Source organism: Lepisma saccharinum, chromosome 8, assembly GCF_977018435.1.
Source record: "Lepisma saccharinum chromosome 8, izLepSacc3.1, whole genome shotgun sequence".
In the NCBI taxonomy this organism is placed as follows: domain Eukaryota; kingdom Metazoa; phylum Arthropoda; class Insecta; order Zygentoma; family Lepismatidae; genus Lepisma; species Lepisma saccharinum.
In genome coordinates, this window is record NC_139236.1 from 10,099,361 (window position 1) to 10,120,763 (window position 21,403).

Sequence of the window (21,403 nt, forward strand, 5' to 3'; positions counted from 1 at the left end):
CATACACACATTTTTTACATGCTCGTATACACAAAAACATCTGAATCAATACACCGTTCATCCTTATTGTTGTAGGAACAAGACATAAAATATCCAAAAAATAGAATATAGAACAAATATTTTTGTTGCATGAGTAGGAGATTAAGCAAAGGAGAAAGTGTTAAAATGTATGAAGATGAATAAAACTGTTAAAAAAATGTTACAAAGTTGACTTTGTTGCCATGGTTACTGACTGGAAAACAACACTGTATATTGTTAAACTGGGAAGTGGCAGAAGAGCAAGATGGCTCTGTGAGCCCTTTTAAATTTCATTCATCAAAATACCAAAATACCTTTTAAAACAATTTGTTCAAGAGGTATTTGAAAGTTTTTTTTTTTTGCAAGGGTCCAGTATGCCTTTGATCAGTTCTGTGTGATGTGCAGAATAAGAATGTGTGCTGTTCATCCTTTACTCTGCTACTGCAGAATAACATTCCACAGTTGCATTTGGATTCTTCTACTGAGTTGTTGTGTAACAGTAACCATAGCAACAAAGTGAAGCCAACATTTTTTAAGGTGTCTTTTTCATTTCATCAAACCCATCTTCTACATTATAGCATCTCTAGATGAAATATCAAGAAACATTGACAATATATCATTATGGGTTGTCTGATTTCTTAAATTTAGTAATAGAACATTTTTCATACCTTGACCTTATTCTTTTTAAGTCTTAATTCCTGTTTATGCATTTATGTTTGTTGCAGAGTCCTTTGTTAATGAGCGACAGAAGTACTCAAGAAACAGGGTCTGTACACGATGAGACATCATCTAGTGGTAACAAAGAAGATGAAGATGATGATGATGATGAAACAGAAGACAAAATTGATCCTCATCAGTATGATCCAGAGAGGCTTAAGGCATTTAATGTAAGTATTTTTTTTGTCCACCCTACATGTGTAATACAGTACGATGCCTAAATAACCAAGCAAATTGCCCATCGCTATTTTTGTTAATTTTGTTTTAAACCATGTCTGGTTCACAAATGGAAAGAAAAATGTCACCAGAGCAGCTGACATCTTGCCTCCCACCATGTATCAGGGTAATTCCTTTCTTTAAAAGCACATGTGATGTAGTGGCTATGAGGAAAATAAATTAAAATAGTGTGGTACGGTTTGTCAACAATAACATGGGTGGAACACTTCATTTACTAGCGATGATAGCGAAATGATGTCCAGTTTGGTATAAAGTCAAAACTTATGAAAATTTAGAACCCTGCTTGTATCATTTTGTCAAAATTTTCACAAAAGTCCAATTTTTAACCATTTTTTTGGAACTAAATGTACGTTTAACTCCATAAAAATGACCCTACTTCCCCCAAATCGGAACTTCTGGATAACCTTAAATGGTTTTTCTCCAAAAGTGTAATGCCAGAGCAGTCTGGAGAACATGGAAGAGAAAATTATAATGGTGAACATTGTGTGCCAAGATGAAAAAGTAAAATAAAGTAAAAAATACATGCCATGAAAGCGTATAGAGGGTGTGGAGTTAGGGCCCCACACTTTCTTCATCACGGCCGAAGAAACAAACTTAATCAAGCAAAGAATTTATTAGTTGTAATAATGCTGATATACTGAGGGACAGCTAAGCATAATCACTTGACTTGAATTCCTGTGTGACAAAATGTAGAACAAAATAGTCATGCAAAGTGATATTTTCAGTATCCGAAATTAAAATTTACATGACCCTTAAATGCTAACATGACAAGGGCATTTTTACTGTTGTGTGTCTGCAAAATATCTTAAAAATAGTAAATGAATATTTCATTATGTTGGACATATTCTAAAATTTTTAAATAAAAGAAAACATTACATTGACTTTTGAGTGATTATTTTATACTTATAAGAATATCTTTGGTCATACAATTTTCAAAGCTGCAATAAAATATTATGAGAAGTGAAAATTCAAGAATAACCTAAACAAGCTTTGAAAAGTGATTTTGACTTATTCTTGGGTAGTTAGGCACTATCCCAACTACTCAGTCTGTTCAAAAGACAGCAAAATATTATCTGTTGCATTTGAAATAAGATAAACTGCAAATAGTCATTCATTTGAAAATATATGTCACATTTCCTTAGCGAAGACAGTCTGGCACTGATCCTGTACATATAAGCATCTAGTAAATTGTCTGAAGCCTTAGCTATATTAAAGTGAATTCAAATAGAAATTGTACTACAATGTTAGTAAACTGGTTGGATATTTTAACTGTAAAATGTGGTTAGTTAACTGGTTGGATATTTTAACTTTATAATTTTAACTGTAACTGTTATAAATCTTGCATGTTACAGCATGTAATAATAAGGTTCATGTAATTTGGAGATAACTTACACAAAAGGTGTAATAATTTGATATAATGTGGTTTCTTTCAGTCTTAGGCATCAAAATTGTAATACTTACGGTGTTGTATTAAGGATTTTCTGCTGACAACACCAAAATATAAGAATAAGATGCCACAGAATGTTATAAAACAGATGTAAGAACTTCATGCAAAAGCATATTTTTTATTACATGAGTATATCAATAAATATGTTAAAAATACATCTTTGGTTGTTCTCCTATGCTCTTTCAAAATGTTTTAATACAAATAAATAAATACATTTCATTATTAAGCAGTCAAGGTTCAGCCTATAGGCTGCTCTGCCACCTAATTCTTGTCAATGTAATGTTACATATATAATAAACTGCATGTGGAGCAGTAAGCTACAAGTAAAAAAAAATATATATATATATATACTTGTAAGAGATACACAAAATGAAATGAATGCACAAAGTGTTTAACTACAAATACAAAAGACAAAAAATATGTAATAATAAAAATACAATTTCATGTGGTGACTTAATACCTTCAATATGTGCAGCGACTCTGCCATTGTTCCATTAACAGTATATCTTTTACTTTACCTCTGAAACATATGGGGTTGTTTATGCTGGCGATGTTTGCAGGCAATGCATTCCATGCTTTGGGAGCCAAAAAGAAGAAAGATTATTTGTAGGCTGCAGTTGAATGATGGGGTAAATCGAAATTGTTCCGCTTGCGGCTAGCGTATTCATGGATATCCCTACGAGAATGCATTTTTTTTTAACAGATACTGTGATTTACCTTCTGTTAATATACCATAGACGAAACAGAGATAATGCAGTTTCCTTCTGTTTGTCATAGTAAGAACCTGATTGTTATTTAAAATCGGAAGAATATGATCGGACCTTTTTAGTTGAAAAATGTATCTGATGCAGGCATTTTGCACCATTTGTATTTTTTTACTGTGTTTTCGTGAGAGTTGAAAAGATATATGCTTTTGGCCCCTAATGTATGTCCCACTTACAATAATGAAATACCGGTAATATCAGTAAGGAAAGTATTTTCAACATGTTGCATGATGTTAAATATTAAAAGAGATAATGATTTTGTGGAGTAGTCTGCAAATAATTTTTTTCTTTTACTCTATTATAGTTTCATTCTTTTTCAGATGTTTGTGCGTTTATTTGTGGATGAGAATTTGGATCGAATTGTGCCTATCTCCAAGCAGCCCAAAGAAAAGATACAAGCAATCATTGATTCTTGTACGAGACAGTTCCCGGAGTTTTCTGAGCGGGCTCGGAAACGAATCAGAACCTACCTCAAATCGTGTCGCCGAAACAAGAGATCCAGGGACCAGAATGGCTGGGATGCTGTAAGGATTGTGAGGATCATATTTCTTATTGTACTATGATTTCCATGTGAAATTCATATCATCATTTCAACATATTAGTGAGAATCTCAATATCCTTCCCCTGCGTGCACATATAAAGAGTTGTGATTAGGAATGGACAACATGTAACATTTTACTGATGCTGATAAAATATTGAATATTCATGTTTAATTTAACCATCATTTGTGTATTGATATTGCATATAGTAAGTCGTCAGTGTAAGCAGACTTGGGAATATTTTGTTTGTGGTTGGTAACATGGCCCTACGATACAAGTAATCCATATTTGTTGTAAATATTTACAAGAATGCTATGGATGCAGTATAATTTTATTATTCTACAGTATACAAACAAAACTGCAACAACAGAACTGAAAATAGTCCATCAAGACTACTTCCAATAATTTGTGTTGAAACATTTAACTTATAAAGGGTGTTCAAATTTCAATGTTACTTTTAATTTGCTAAAGAAACGCACAAAAGAATGGAAAAGTGAAAACTTTAATATTGAAATGAAAAGAACACATGTTCCGGTTAACAATGCAAGATGATGTCAGACAAGTGACCCCCCTCTGGAATTGCAGCATGCAATCAGTCTTTTATCAAAATTTTCAATGACATTTGCACTTAAAAGCATGTCTATTGCTGGGGTAGCAGCGATAATGTTATCTTTAAGGTCCTGCATTGTTTGTGGGTTGGCATACATTTGTTCTTTCAAATAACCCCACAGAAAAAATCTAAGCGTGTCAGGTGTCAGATCACATGATCTAGGTGGCCAGTTGATGTCCCCCCTGTGTGAAATTATGCACCCCCCCAAACTTTTCACGCAAAAGATCAATTGTTGCGGTCGCAGTGTGATAAGTGGCACAGTCTTGTTGGAACCACATGATGGCGACATCCATGGCTTTCAATGCATTCCACAAAAAGTGTGTAATCATCGCTCGATATAGAGTTCCATTGAGAGTAGCACCATATTCAAAGAAATGCCCACAACCCAGACCACACTGTTATCTTTTGTGGATGCATTGGTTTCTGGAATACTCCTCGTGGATTTTCTGTACCCCATATCCGGCAGTTTTGTTTGTTCACATATCCACCCAGGTGGAAATGGGCTTCGTCAGTGAAGATGATTTTGTTGATAAATTCGCCATTGTCCTCTTTTTGCCCTAGGGCCCAATCCACGAATTCACGACGTAGTGTGTGATCATTTGGTTTCAACTCTTGGGTTAACTGTATTTTGTATGCCTTTAAATGCAAATCTTTGTGTAAAATGTTGAATAAGGTGTTTTTTTTTAATGTCCAATTGCTGTGAACGGCGACGAATTGATGTGTTGGGGTCCTCCTGAACACTTGCACTCACGGCTGCAATATTTTCCTGGGAGCGACCACGACAACGGTGTACTGGACTAACTTCATCCCTCACTGAACCACTTTCTTCAAACTTGGCACAGATCCTCTTGATTTGCATGTTTGATGGACAACTTTGTCTTCCATATTTGGTACGGAATTTACGACCAACTTCTGCACAGCTTTCCCCACATTTGTAATACTGTTTCACTATGAAGACACATTGTTCAATGGTGTAGCATTGCATTTTCATTCACCACAAGGTCCCTCCTTTCCAACTCGCACAACTTCTTGCTGCTTTTCCTACAAAAAAGAGAAAAACAGGTACAATTAAAAGTAACATTGAAATTTGAACACCCTTTATAGCAGTAATTTCCTACGTTTATCTGTACACACTAGTATGTGGGGTGAGAAAGATCTCTTTAACATTACATACTAATGTAACAGGGAAGTGTACTCTTTTGATCAATGATGGATGGCATAGTGGTAATGCTTTTGATCGAGGGATCCTGGATTGATAACTGCTGGAGGAACAGCAGTTCGGATCCCACTTTAAATTATTCTATTTGAGCATAAAATGGACTCAAAATAAAGTTCAAGTTATTTTGGTGAAAAGCAGTTAAATACATAACAAACGGTCATGCAAATGAAGTAACATTGAACCTCCAAGATGTTTAGAAAACCATGGGACATCATATAGGTTTAATATATTATAGTAAGGAACACATTCTTTATTATGAAATAATTGATAATTTATATGCCAAAATGAATGAATGTTTGGTATCTTCTTATAGATCATACATATGAGATTTATTTCCAAGCACCACTAATCAAAAATATTTCATACTTTTAGAATGTGTTGCGCAAAAGGAACACCTAATAATGATAACGGCACCAAAAAATAAAATTCTAGTGGTCTAGTAAATAAATAATTTTTGAGAACTCAAAAAGTTACTATTTTAATAACAGGTTGAGTACATTATATCAGTATCAAGGCAGTAACTCAAGTGAGCATATTGTCAGAGTTTAAAGGAATTTGTTTATAGACGCATTTCAATATTACATATTATTTTCCTATGTAATAATAGTTAAATATATATTTTGCAGACACGACCTACACCAGCCCACTTGACTTCAGTTCAGGCAGAACAGATTCTCGCCCAAGCTTGTGAAAACGAAACTCAGAATGCGAAGAGGATGCGCTTGGGACTTGAACCGGTTAGTCAGCCAATGCCTGTCCTTCCTGTAAGTAGTGAAGGATTATGTAAATATAAAAGAAATAACATTGCATGTGCTTTCCGTTCATTGAAAAATACTACTGGCAAACAGTTCTCATGTTTCTTTAACCTCTTAACATACAGATTATTAAAAAAGTTTCAATTTTTATCTAATTTTTCATTACTGAAGTGTAATAAGCATGTGGCATGTATTAGAGTAATTTTTTAGGAACTCAACATGAAATTCTGACCTCACAAAAGTACCAATTTTAAAATCCCGAGTATATTTGTGATGAAAATAAATAGCATTTTTTCTTATCTCTCACATGAAGTTACAAATGAAAAGGCATATTATCACTCAACATGAACACCTCTGTTTATAATAGTGGTCTTGTGGTATGCCTTGAAACATGGATCAATGCACAAAGCTACACCACACTCACAAATATATCTTGATTCTCTTCGAGCTTTCTTCCTCTATCATCACGCACACTGCTGTACATTCTGCACAATCTTTTTGGGCTTTCCTTCTTTTCAGTTGGAGGGATAAGTGAAGGAATGTGACGACCAGCAAGTCACGTTGGGGTTGCTTTTGATGATGGTCAGCCTGCTGCTTTTGGGGAAAATTCCTTTCTATGATGCAAGTCTTGAAACTTTCCTGGCGACGAATGATGGCCGATAGCCCAAGAGAATCTTTTTGTCCTTGCTACGATGTTGGTCATTTTTTCAACAAGAGTCACACGAAAATCAGAAGCATTCTTCTTTCCTCCATGTTTCCTGAAGAGATTGAAGGCATTGCACACTAGTTCCAATATGTGCAAAAATATCTTCTTATAGCACTTTTGCTTCTCTTTTGTGGCAGTGGATTGTTCACAATGTGTTGATCCACCTTACAATACCCCCCCCCCCCCCCCCAGTGCATCATTATATGAAAGCACAGCCACTGGTTTCACAACCTCTTTGTTCCTTTGCCTACATGTTTGCATTTCTGTGTTATGGATTGTGGACAACATGCAGACATCTCTCTTATTTCTCCACCTCTGAGCAGTTAGTTTACCTTGTTGGAATGCTACAATCTGTCCTTACTTAAAGTTTTTTGCCCTGAAAAGATGGAGGCATGTCCTTTCATGTGGGATGCACAGTACCATACATATCTGTTCTATTGGTGATTTGATTGTCAGCAATCTGGGGAGAACTGTAGTAGTTATCTATAGTCAAGCAGTACTCCTTATTGAGAAGGGGTCTCATGAGTGCCAGAACAATTTGCAATGATTGTGGCAGAGGTTCATAATGTTCATCAAATTTGGTGCCCTTGCCGTGTATATTATTAGAGACCACACATACCAAGTAGATGACTCACATAGCATGAACGCCTTGATGCCAAATCTGGCTCGCTTGAGAGGTAGATACTGTACCCATCCCAGTCATCCTTTGTATAACATCAAACTCTCATCAATTGTCACATCTCTCTGGGGTACAGACACTTCTAAATTTATTACATAGGTTATCCAAAATAGGCCATATTTTATTTAATTTGGGTTGTGGATGATTTTCTGCTTCATAAGAATTATTATCAGAGAAATGAAGATACCATTTCAAATTCAAAAACCTTTGGAATGTCCGAATTTGTTGAAATATTGGTATCTCTTAAGAAATGATTCTTTGTCCACTACATTTGATATGTGGGTTTCTTTACAATGCTTTGCAATAATGTCAGTGCAATAAAAATGTGCATTTCTTGCATTGTGTCCTTCCATTCTTATGCATTTGCCTGTTAGTTTGTCACCAATATCTAAAAAAAAAATCATCATCAATAAACTGACTTGCATAGTACATGACATCCTCATGGCACTTGCAATATCACCATCAGATGAATCTGAAGAGTGACTTTCTCCTTCTGAACTGTCCTCAGCATTTTCAGGCTCGCTAAATTCAATATTCAAATCTTCGTCACTCTCCATTTTCATGAAACACTGGTATGAAAAGTGGTAGCTGCTAGAACTGTCCGACTTAGACGTGCTCCTGCTGGCAACAGTAAGAACACAAATGCAAAATGAATGCAAATACGGTGATATCTAGTGGGAATAACAAGAACTAAATGAAAAACAAAAGTCATTATGGCAATATCTAGTGAGAAACCCAAAAAACAAGAAGAAACTAGTATCCTTGGGCATTTAAAATATGTACTAGTAAACATAAATAACACACAGTATACACAGGATTTTATTTTTTTGTTAAAATTAAAATCCCGAATATATTCAGGCTTTTATGTTAAAAGGTTAAATATTAATTTTGTGACTACATTTATTTTCCCTTGCATTGCAATGCTTTTACTTGTACACCTTTGGTTGAACTTACATTGGAAATGGTCTTCCTTTCTTTTTCTAAATTGCTTTTGTTGTTGTTAAAGAGTAACCATTTACTGCCAGTTGTATTAGCTGTTCCATTATATTCTACATTGGAAATGTATATTTTAATGGGGTTGGGTTGCCTCATGACAACCCTATAATAGTTAAAACTATTGAATTGTCTAACTTGAACATTATTTGAAATGCAGAGGTGCAGATGTGTGTACAGTGTTTCCTATTACAGTGGAACCTCGATTTTACATTTTTCAGTGGACCAATATGAAAAGAATTAAAATGTTGGAAAATGTAAAATCTGGGAGAGTTTTATAACATTTGTTCCAATGGGACTATGAAGAATGAATGTATAATACAGGAAATGTAAAATCCGGGAATGTGAAATTGGGGTTCCACTGTACATACATCTGCATGTCTGCATCTCAAATAACGTTCATGTTAGACTTTCTGAAAACAAAGCTGTTTTGATTGTATGGTTGAAATCGGAGTCCTTATGAACATATGGGATATCGTTTGCAGATATTTCTTTCAGTTCCTTAAGCAAGTTATATCTTGATATCTTAAAAACATGTAGATGATGCATTGTAATTGTTGTTTTTTTCCCATGGGAATATTTCATGTGAGAAATTGTGGAGTTCAATTTATGAAGTGTTGAATAACAGAAAGTCAACACATTATATGTTTGGATAATGTTACTACATACAGCTAGAATCGTTGCATTAACTGAAATTTACTTCCACTTTTAGTAGTTCAGTTTATGTCAGAATTTGCAAAAAATCAGTTTGTGAACATGTGTAATTTTGTACAGTTTGTCTCATTTTCATAATATTTATTTTCATCTTTTTTTTTCATGAATGCTTACTGTAGCTAAGTCCTGTAAGTTAAATATATTCTTCTACTATTTTACTATTTAGTAATGACTCATCACACATTTTTAATCTCTTCCACACTTTGTACATACAGTAAAAATATCCATGTAGAGGTTTCCTGCTACAGAGATAAGAAAGCGATATTGATAACTGATCTGTTATGAGTTCAGAATCTGCATGACACATTAAGCAGCTTAAAAATATCTTTACTCACTTTCCAGAAAGTATCCTTTGATTAATGGTCAACACTTTCATTAATGGTCAGATAGTGTATTACTTACAAGGGTACAACTATGTCTTATTCTGTATTTATTTAGTACTGGTATTTAACCTTTATTACACCTCTCAAAGTTAATGAAGTTTTACATTTAGTATATACTTTCATATTTTATTAACAGAGATGTGGATTTTATGATATTCACATAATTACTTTTATTTTCATAATGAAAATAAATGAAAATAAGCAAAGTGTTGACTGCACTTGCTATTAAAGTTCAAAGTTAAAATGTCCTATTAGCCTTTTGAAAGACTTTTAAAAGAAGAATTGAAGGCAGTCTAAATATCCAGGGAGGTTCCATTATCTTTCTAAGAAGCGTCAGGATATTATATAAATTATGTATGAAGCATCACCCTCCCCCAAAGGTCAAACATCTGCAAGCATAGATGGGAATCCAGTTTTCATAAGATGGATTCCCCTTATTACTTCTCCAAATATCACCCTAGACATACACACAGATTTAGGAAAACCTAAAAAGTTGAAGTTTTCTGATAATCTTCAAAAATTCTGTCAGAGTAGATACTCTTAATGAATGATAAAACTAAAAAAAAAAAAAGGTCCAGTTTTCAAATGACTCGCATCCATGGGCATCCGGAAGGGGTGCCCCCCCCCCCTGGAAAATGAAAGTCAACCAAAAAATATGCATTTCACACATATAATTTCATTTTAGCCACAATAATATGTGTTAATTATTGCATGAACACCATAAATTCGAATTTAAGCAATGTTTTTTAGGGAAGAACACTATTTTTGGGGAAAATTTGTCTTCGTTGCCCCCCCTGGAAAAAAATACCTTCCTTGCCCCTCCCTGGAAAAAATCCTGCGGACGTCCATGCTCGCATCGTGCAGTTCTTTATTTAATATTCCTCCATCATATCTAAATATGATCAATTCAGTGACCTGCTCAGGAGGATGTTGATGGGATTAGAATCCTTCTCCATTTCTCCATGCCAGTATTCAAAAAAAGAATGACAATATTGAAAATTTTGTTGTTTGTTGACGTATTTGAAATATTTTCACTTTTAGTGTAGACTATCCTAATAATTTTAATTGTAGCCTTAGCTCTTTGTCAAGAATGTTTATTTTTACATTTATTGGTATCTTTGAGCATATAAGCATGAGCAGGGAATTATGCTTAAGGCTTGGCTGACCCTTTGACCGATTCCAGGTAAGCCATTTTTTGATATTTCCTCTCCTGTCGAAATGCTTTGATATTCTAAAAACTGAAAAATTGCACCTGAATAGAATTCCTTCCATAGCATTCACATGTGGTTTGCTTTTGATTTTGTCTAAATATTTACAATAGCTTTATGGCTATATAAGCCTATTAAACTACTGCAAATATCTAGACAAGAATGAGAGCACACCACACGAAGATTCATGTGATGTTCTAGAAATTAATTTAAGAAATTCCTCAGCAGTTTTTTTAAAGGAGAGGAAATTTTGAAAATGGCTTTGCTGGATCGGCCAAAGGTCCAGCCAAGCCTTAAAAATACAGAATTTATGACACTAACAAAATAAAACAAAGAAAGGCTACTATACAAACATTTTTTTTCATCAAGGTTTCACATGAGCCTATGATATGTTATGTACATCTCTGCACAAAAAAAAAACTACTCTAATAATTGTTAACACTATTGCACAAACTTCACTCCTAGAAAGGAATAACATCCTCACACCACTTCATGCTCGGTGCTGCCCATCCATTGGAAACATGGGTGTAGGGGACAGGGGGGTGAGGGTAATCAGAATATGTATTAGGGGTATGTAAGACATTTATACGACATGACCCTCCCTCCCAGTAATTCAAAGATAATGATTACCGCCACTGATTGAATGTTACTGGATTCTCATATTCCTTATGCTTCATCAGTGCTTTTTCCTGTTGATTTCTTGTACAAGCTGCAGCAATGAATCTGGGTGATTTGCAACACTGGATATAGCTTGTTGTTGTGTCAGAGGTAACATGTGCAGTTCCTTCTTTATCGTTCAGTTATAATGGAGGCACAGCATGAATTTGTTGTAAAAGCATATTTCATAAACAACTGGAATATTCCACAGCGCTGCCATATCACCTGATCAGTCCACGTGTGATTTTTTGGGGTCATTTGAAAGCAGAAGTCTTTGAATCACCACTCCACACACCCTCAATGAATTTAAAGATCTGATCTGAAAGAAGTGACTCAAATTATTGTGACATGCGACACATTGTGATGTGTAACCTACCCAAAGACTGATGGAGCATGTGGAACAAAACAGGAATCATCTTAGTAATGTTATTTTAAATAAATCAAAATGTAAGGATTTCATTTTATTTTGGTATTTCTTCTTCAATGAATAAAGTGCAAGGTGCATCAATAAATAACTGGAAAAGTAGTATTAAAAATCTAAACTATGACCGTGATTGTTATATGTTTGTTATTTTGTGAAGGCATCTGTAAGCTATTCATAGCTGGAGCTGGCACGCCTGCCTCACACATGGGATGCTGGGATACACAAGATGGCGGTACCCTCGAGTATGCAATTACAATGCGAGACCACACACTGCCAATATGTCGCATTGTCCACCATCGAGGACCTAAAGTTTGAGTGCTTACCCTACCCTCCATATTCGCCCCCCCCCCAATCTGTACCTTCCGATTTCCACACCTTTGGCCCATTGAAAGATGCACTAAGTGGATCGAGGTTCAAGAATGGTGATGAGAATCAGTGCCCTTATTAAGCACTGGCTTAGGTGCATTGAACGAGGGGGACTATGTTGAAACATAGTACTGAATTTCTTTTGATGCTTGTAATAAATATTTGGTACAACATTTCCAGTTATATATTGAATGAGCCTTGTAGTTTGTTTTGTATTTTCTTATGTTTTATGTACTATTTTGTCTTACATGTGGAGTATTTAAAATTGTCTGATTCCTTGACGCACCCTGTACTGAAAATAAAACTTTTTCATTGTTGGTATCTTTTTATTTCAGTGTTTGTATCAATTGCTTTAGACATAAAAATGAATAATTTTCAATGTTGTGTGCTTGCAGAGTGAGAGGCCACCTGTGGACCATTTCTCCATAGCAGAAAAGACAAAGACTGACGTGGCAACCGACAGCCACTCTTCACTGCCAGCATTTGCCAAAAGTGTGGAGCCTGCGAAGAGTGTGGCGAGTACCACAACAGCCACCATAAATGGTACTGCCACCCCTACTGCTCTTTACCGCCCCAACTTCACACAAGCTTTTCAACGGGCAGCGGGGCCGTACTCCACGCCTTTGTTCCCAACACCACCACCATTTACCACAGGTGCCATGATAAGCAATGGTTAGTACAACAATAGTAATATCAATGGAGTATGATGGCACTTTCCATTGACACATTTCACAATCAGTATTTCTTTTGTTAGCTTCTTTGTTTTCTTCATGGAACATATTAGAGGAAAAAAAATTGGAACAAACCATTCTTGTCTTAAATAAAATTATAATACTTATTGTGTATTCCTTTTTGTCGAATGAGTGTGTGTGTATATATATATATATATATATATATATATATATATATATATATATATATATACTTACCTAATATACAGGAAAATTATGCTATTTAATTGTTTTAGTACTTATAGGCCAATGCATGTGATCTTAATCTTTATGGATAAAAAGTAGAACTTCATTGATGAAGCACAATGAGCCAAGCAGGAGGAATATCTCTATGGTGTGCTAGTCATACTCTGTAGGGCATCTGACTGCTAAGCAGGTGACCCAGGTTCGATTCCTGACATGGGTAATCTAAGGTCGGAGATTTTCTGACATAGCCCCCACGTAAACTGGCTCCAGGGCTCACCCAGCCTCAAATCAATTGTTACCTATGGGCAACCCTTGAGGTAAAGGCAGCTGGAACATGGTGCTGATAACATCACCTCTAAAATGGCAGAGATCGAGTGTGTGGGATCGTATTCTCACATCCCCTAAATGTGCCTTCATGGCACTCTGCTATATGCACGAGGAACTTTACCGTTACCTGGCAGCTGAAATTTTACGGAATTATTCTCTTTTTAAGTACTCTAGGAACATGTACCACACTATAACTGAACAAAGCACGTGGACAGAGAGGAGAAAGATTGAAGAGGAAGTGACCATTAAGTGTCAAAACATTGTTGTCAATACTGAAAACCTTTAAGTTAAAGGACAACTGTTAACGTTGTCTGTAAGAAATACATGGGAGTGGAGACATGTTTATTAATGATAATTTTAATAAGCGTTATCCAGTTTAATAATTGACTTAAAGATCATTTACATCTGCAAAGTGAGACAAATTGCATAATGTAGAACACTTTTGACCTATCGGAATGTATTGTTTCCCCCTTAAAGTTCCAGGCCTTGCTTATTGAAATTTATCAAAGCACCTTTTGACTTGCAGTGACTTTACTGCTTTCTAACACTATGAGAAATACACTGCAGGTAGCTGTGGTTACAGTTAAAATTTCACATATCATCAGCTGATTGAAGGTTGACACACGTGTATTATGAATACACTACAAGATTTGCGCAAACATTTTATTATTGTTGTTAATTCATACCACTTGACATCCAGATATGTGGCTTGAGAATGTGTCACACTAACATGTATGGAACATGATAATGTCATGAACTCATTTCCTACGAAAAGTGGAGATCCAACAAAACAGCATTCAACTGAATGAAAGAACAAGAATTTCCATTCAAATGTTTGTTAAATATACATGCAACTAAATCATCATGAGAACAGATCCCAAAATTTGGGTGAATGGGGGAGCACACTTAAGAAATATTTTAAGGAATTTATATATTTTTTATTTTCTTCTAAATATTGCACTATGGCTGATCACTAAACCTAATAATGAAAAGTTGATTCAATTGTCCCATTGACAGTAAAACCTGCCACTGAACATTTAAAATGCAATTGGCATCTCTTGACTACAGTCATTGTATAAAACCTCATTATATTTATTCCATATATTACATCTTTCCTTTTTCAATTTGTATTACATGTTTGGAACTTAAATATATTGCAATGATCACTTGTAATACAAAATTATTGTGAAGAAATCTAATTTCTGGTAACTAATGCAAGGTTCCATAATTAGTTGTTGTGCGAATTACTCACTGATTTCAATTCAAAAAGTATTCTAAAATACAAAAACTTTTTGTACTTACGATTCGTGAGTATCTGGTTTTCCAATGAACAACTGTTCCCTTCTTCAGGTTCTTAAGTTACATAGGCTATCCAAAAATACACCATAGCCACGTCAATACTTTTCTCCCAAAATTCCAGGAACAAGGATATAGGTTTGGTTATTAATATAGGAAAACAACAACGAAGGCCTTGGAAGTTTAAATGGGGTTTAGTATGGATTCCAATTTTTCCAATTTTGGTGGATAAATACACCATTGTTTGACTTTAAAATCATAAGTCCCCACCGAGTCCCACACTCGACATATGAGTTAATTTGCACCAGGCAACCATAAAAGTTTGTTGTGTACCAAACATCTTGATTTTACACCTGTTCAAATAATTATTCCAATAGCTAGAATAACTGGTCAAAACTACATCAACAATTATCTAGTTTAAATTAAATATAATGTAAAAAAAAAGTGGGAAGTGATCATAGCAAGTCTTGAATCTGATGTAGTCCATATTCATCGATTTGTATTTGAAACTTTTTTTCTTTGGCTGGTGGGTTTCTTGTTTAGCAAAAATAAATTGCTTTGAATTTTATGTTAGTATGATGTATAATTTATGGTTGGGGCAAGTCAGGTGTTCATGCAGAATTTCCCATATGTGGCTGTAAGTTCATATTTAGAGGAGGGATGCACATGTAAATGTAGAACTAAAATGACCAAAATTTGGGCATTTCTGAAAAATTTGTAGGTTTGGGGAGGGAGAGGTGGATGTTGGGAGTCTGTGGATAGCGCAATGGAGGCAGCAATTATTCAAGGACAAGCAATGTTTTTTAAAAAAATAAATAATTTTTGACATTTTCTAATCCTCAGTTAAATATATTATGTTATTAATACAATACAGCACAACATTGGAAGTGATTTTCACAAGAGATGAAAGTGAGTAGGTGCATTCAAACCACTTGACCACTTCAAACTCATCTGAATATTGCTTTATTGGAAATGTTTTTTATTTACAACATGCATAGTAATATTCTCAGTTCTGGAAGATTAGGACTGTTTAAGTAGAACTCATCACAGGGCCTTTGCAATAGATAATTATGTAAGAATTATAAGTTTATGTCAAGTATGTCAAAATGCACTAGAACAAATAAAAGCCTCTCCTCATGTGGCCCTTTAAATAGATTATTAAGCTAAATAAACTTGATTAGAAATATCAACAAATGTGCTTAAACCCCCATGCATTTCTTATGCAGAATGGCAGAACTATTGTGTTGCCATTTTTTGGTCCCAGATATTTTCTTGAGCTGCCCCTGCACATTACAATGTGATATTACTAGAAAAATTCCCATCAATCCTGAGAATTGAACCTGGATCTTGTACATGGTACTCAAATGCCTCCTGGATGGACTGCCATTCAACCTTGTTCTTTCTGTACATGTGCTTTGTGTGGTTACATTAAGTAACATGTTCTTAGAGTACTTAAACAAGTAAGAACCTATTAAAAAAAATCTACCTTCTGTCCAACACCAGCCTCTTCACATTTGAAGAATATAACTTTCGTTGTCCTTAATCCTTAACTACTATGGACACGGGTCTGTCAGATTGCTGTTTTGATTTTGAACTGTGAACTAGCTGTATTACTATTTTCTATTTATGGCACATTTCTCATGACTTGACATGATTGTAGAAGTCTATTGTAAAGCAGTTTTTTTTAAAATTATTATTGCTTAGTTATGCAAAGAGGAAGAAAATTGGTCAAACATTGCAACAATGTCTTGTTTTTGTTTTTTAAATTCTAAATTCTTAAAATGTCTACATTTTTATGTTGCCAGGTACTACATAATCATTTGCTGAAATTGAAAATGAGTAATGGGCCATTAGAAGGACAATGTAACAAAAAACACATGTAACGATTATGGTACATATTGGAGGGGTGTGAGAGATGGTCCAGAGCAAATAAGAGTTAACCCTAGCTTACCCATGCCATACGAGAAACTTACTTTCATGGGGGAAGGGGGGGGGCTGACAGGCGTACACTTTTTTTTATCATTAGAATTCAATTAATCATTTTGTTATTGAAGCACAATTAACCATTTTGTTGATTATAAATGTGCAGTAATTTATTAATTGTGATGATTACAAAAATTATCAACATTAATAAGAAACAATAACCAATTATTCCATGAGTGTCACACAAATTTTACCATTCACTAAAACTCACAAAAACTATACCGGTAATAATTTTTCATTTTCATTTTTTTAATGCTTTTTTGTTTATAGAGGTGCAGTTGCATGTTAATTATAATAATTACAAAAATTACCAACCAGTTGTACACTCTCATTGGCATGAGTTTCTTGAATAACACACATTCAAAGATTGCACCTGAAGGCCCACCCAGTGAATTTTGCCTCCTATTTACATTACATTTATGTTTTTATGAACAAAAGTAATATAAAAATATTGGGAACATTATAGGGAACAGTGTAATTTATTTTCAATTTTTTATAAAAATTTTAACAGTTAAATAATCGAAGAAATAGAGATGTTGGGCCTCACAGGGCCCTCCCTCATGCAAGCTAGGCTTAATGCACATTCTTTTCAGAATTTCTAATATCAGAAGATATTTTTCAAAAACTCTTTGTTGAGACATTTCAGTGGAATCTGAATTACAGTTGTGAATGGTTAATTGTTCTTTCACTGTTAACTGTAGCTGCTTTAGGTAGCAATACTAGGGAAAAAAAGATAATTTAATTTACAGTTCATTCTTAAACAAACATCATTTGTGGATTTCCCAGCACTATTACATGTTCGCCTCCTGCTTTACAAAATACATGAAACAAAGCTTGCTAATGTCATAATCCATTTCCTCCAAAACCTTCTTTGTAATTGTTTGTGTTAACACAGTGTTCATTTTATGAACTTTTGATTCTCAGCATTTTGATGGTTCATATGCATTCATTGGAAACATCAAAACATTGAGAATATAGTAAAATGTACCACAGAAAGAACATTGAATATTTAATATATAAGCAACTCAAATTTCACAAAAACCTTTTTTTCCTCATTGTTATAGTTGGACTTGTTACATGTATATTTTTCAAAATTACTAACAAAAGTGCCACTGTATAATATAAATATGTTTAGCAATATATGCTCAAGGTATATTTGGTACATTACAAGAATGTATACTTAGTTTGATTGAAGGAATACACCATAAGTATTTTTAATAAACATTAGAATGCAAACCCTTAATTTAAGTAAAAAGTGTTTCGATTCTTTAAATATATGAACAAACTCAAACATTAGAAGTATTCTGTTCAACATAGAAGTATTCTGTAAAATGTAGGTTACACTAAGCAGTGCAGAACACATTTCATAACACCAGTTGTGACATTTTCTTTAGGGGAGATATTTTTATCTCTTCGGCAAGAAGAAATGTTATTTTTTCTGTGGATTTTTATGCTGGTATTGGTTCTACTTTCTATCTGCATTTGGTTCTATTTTTCAATGTTTTTCTTAGGATTTATTTATGAGAATCAAATGTAATTGTATTAGACGTGTTTGAAGGCTAGAAATTTGGACATTTAGAAATTATTTGTTGTCAAAAGACCTTTAAATATAGAATCTAAATGCCTTCCTCTTGAGTTGGAACATTACAATCACTGATCATCAACTTGAGCCTGACTGTGCTCATAATGAGGTTCTCTTCTTTTCAAAAGCAGTGTTTGCAACCATACTCATTTCATGCTATTTCCAACAAATGTTACCATATTGTCTAACCTCACATTCAGATAAACTGGTGCATTTTTCACAAAGCTGTATCTATGCAGTATGATGTGTAATTAAGAAATAGAAAATATTAACCTTCTATCTTATCAGTCACAGATAATTTGTGGCTGAAAACTAGATGAAAAATTTTGCATGGCATCAAATACAAATGATTTGGCGTTAAATTTTCCACCTAATGTCATTGATCTATCACAGAGGAGTGGCTTCAAAATCGTCTGCTATAACTTTTCTTTCATTTTTCTCTATTTTGACATTGATAGTTTACTACTTCAGTCTGCTTTTCCTTTGACAAAACACACTGTGTAGCCCTATCAGAACTCAAGAAGTTACGCAGGACCTGTAGTTGTTTTTTCTTGTGTTTGTGATATCATTGTCCACAACTTCAAATATATTTGAATAGCTTCTCCCCTTGGAACTCAGAAACTTGTACATTCTTCTCACGTATCTCTATCCATTCATTTTATATTATTATTATTTTATTTTTTTTATCTTTATAACGAGTATATTTTCAGTTTGTCATCCTAAATTTTGATTTGATCAGAGTTTGAACTTTTGTATTGGAGTTGCACCAGGTGAATTACCATTAAGGTAAATACATGATTTCATAACAATTTCCACTAGTAAGAGCTCTGTGGATACTTTTGTAATAATTTTGTCCATTGCAGGCATGCTGCAACAGCTAGCTCATTAAATTCTTTGTGGCACACTACAAGCCACTTCCAATTACGTAGTATTCTGGTTTCTTGTTGCTCATTTGTTTTTGTTAGTTATTTCAATGTCGAAATTTCCTAATTCTTGCACATTGTGTTGTATCTGCAACTTTATCCATAACTAAATAAACGAGTGAAATGTCCTAAGTTGTGTTCATTTCGTGTTTGCAATTGAGGAAGTAAATATTGATGGATTTTGCAGTACTTTCCAAATAGATGTTTTGCTCATGATATGGTTTTTATATAAACATTAATATACCTTCATGTATTTTCCTCTTGCTTGTTTTGCAAATTAGAAAGCTCTTTTACTCTAACAATGAAAAATATGTATCACTTATTTTCCTTTTTACATATTGCATATTGAATAAATTTTCAGTTTTGAGTATAGATGATAATGTTTCACTTGTGATATGAACATGAAAAGGATTTCTTGTTTCTTTGTTGCTCTTATTTCAGAATGTATTAATTATGAAGGCCCATTCCCCTTCCCTCTCTACAATAAGTTGTAAAAAGATCAGAGTAGATATGTATGGCATGCGTCGTTCAATTCTTCTACACCCATTTTTGTCACACACATAGACATTTACAAAGAATGTTGATGCAAGGGTTTCATTGTCTTAAAGTAAATCGATTTAGGATGCAGGTTTTGCATTTTGCAACAGTTTTGCTACTGTCCATCTAATCTGCCTGTGGAAGGCAACATTGAAAGCTGCAAGGAACATCTACTGTTTTGTCCTATTGTTGCGTTATGCTGTTCAATATTTTTTGGTCTTTTATGGAAGGAGGAGGTGTGCATAAGTAGGGAGGTTTTGCTTGATTCTAAGCTGGTTTCATTGCACTTTTGGTCATGTGACGTGTGCTTGCTCATTACATAGGTTGAATTCCAGTTTCTGTTTTAAGTTGTGTATTAGTTACCTTGGTGATCTTGTCCATGAAGAAGTCAGTTTGGGGTTGTGCTTTGTTGAGCAAGGCTAGATTTCCCTAATCTGCTTTGCAGTATTCTGATGGCATTGCCAATGTAGTCAGTTGATAATGGTATGTTGGCTTGTGCACCAAGGAAATTAGTTATTATTATTATTATTAATCAGTGAGTCTCTTTCCTATTTGAGTGATTACCACAGGTGGTTGGGTGATTTGGGAGCATTCATACATAAACTGGGGTTTGGGTTTTCATTCCACGTTGTTACTGGCCAGTATATTTATTGCATAAGCCACCTACATGGAGCAGCTTCCTTTTCATCATCTCTCACAGAGCTGGGCGAACAGTCTTCAATAGGGAGGAGCCAATATGAAATTTTAACCAATATGCTACCAATTCATTACAAAATTACAGTAGAAATTGTCCATGATATAATACGGTCCAGGAATCCCTCACCTAAAACAATGTACAAACCAGGTGACTGCAGTAGATTGTGTGTTAAAGAAACTGAATACTATATTCATAAAACTACAATACATAAATGAATAACCTGTGGCTCAACAGCCCATTGAGGGCCCACCGACTGCCACTCACTCCCACCTGATTCTACTCACTCGCCCAAGGTGGGAGATCTTCCAACCAGTTATGGGGTGGCGTGTGATCAGCACATTGAACTCCCAGTCATTGTAAGTTTTCATAACTGCGTTACACTACTCATTCGTAGCTCCCCAATTTCCTCACGATGGTGGGTAACCACAGGTCCCATACAAAGGCAGAAATCTTAGGATAGAAGTTGTTAGCTTTCCCCAGGAGACTCAAATCTGCTATCGTCCCATAGCCGGAGCCCAAAGCATGATGCCTTCGACCGCATGGCCACGGTGTGGGAAAATGCAATAAATTATACTTTGTGAAAGAAAATCTTTTTATTTCAATATTGGGTTGGTAAATATACCAAATAAACTGATATTCTTGTATTGGCTGATACCAATAATGTGTTCCATATCTACTTTCCAATAAAAGGAGGCTGAATTTGGT

General features: G+C 34.6%; 1 protein-coding gene across 5 annotated transcripts in view; it reads left to right on the top strand.

Annotated features, from left to right (window-relative positions):
• Positions 1-21,403, top strand: part of LOC145990857 (nucleolar protein 4) — a 372,663-nt gene that overhangs the window by 339,038 nt on the left and 12,222 nt on the right. The window contains exons 6-9 of one of the 5 annotated variants that reach the window (XM_083126293.1): positions 744-905; positions 3,504-3,716; positions 6,178-6,315; positions 12,832-13,108. In XM_083126293.1, coding sequence (XP_082982419.1) covers positions 744-905; positions 3,504-3,716; positions 6,178-6,315; positions 12,832-13,108 — 790 coding nt within the window. The remainder of the gene's footprint in view (positions 1-743; positions 906-3,503; positions 3,717-6,177; positions 6,316-12,831; positions 13,109-21,403) is intronic. The other 4 variants (XM_083126297.1, XM_083126295.1, XM_083126294.1 and 1 more) reach the window with 4 other exon arrangements.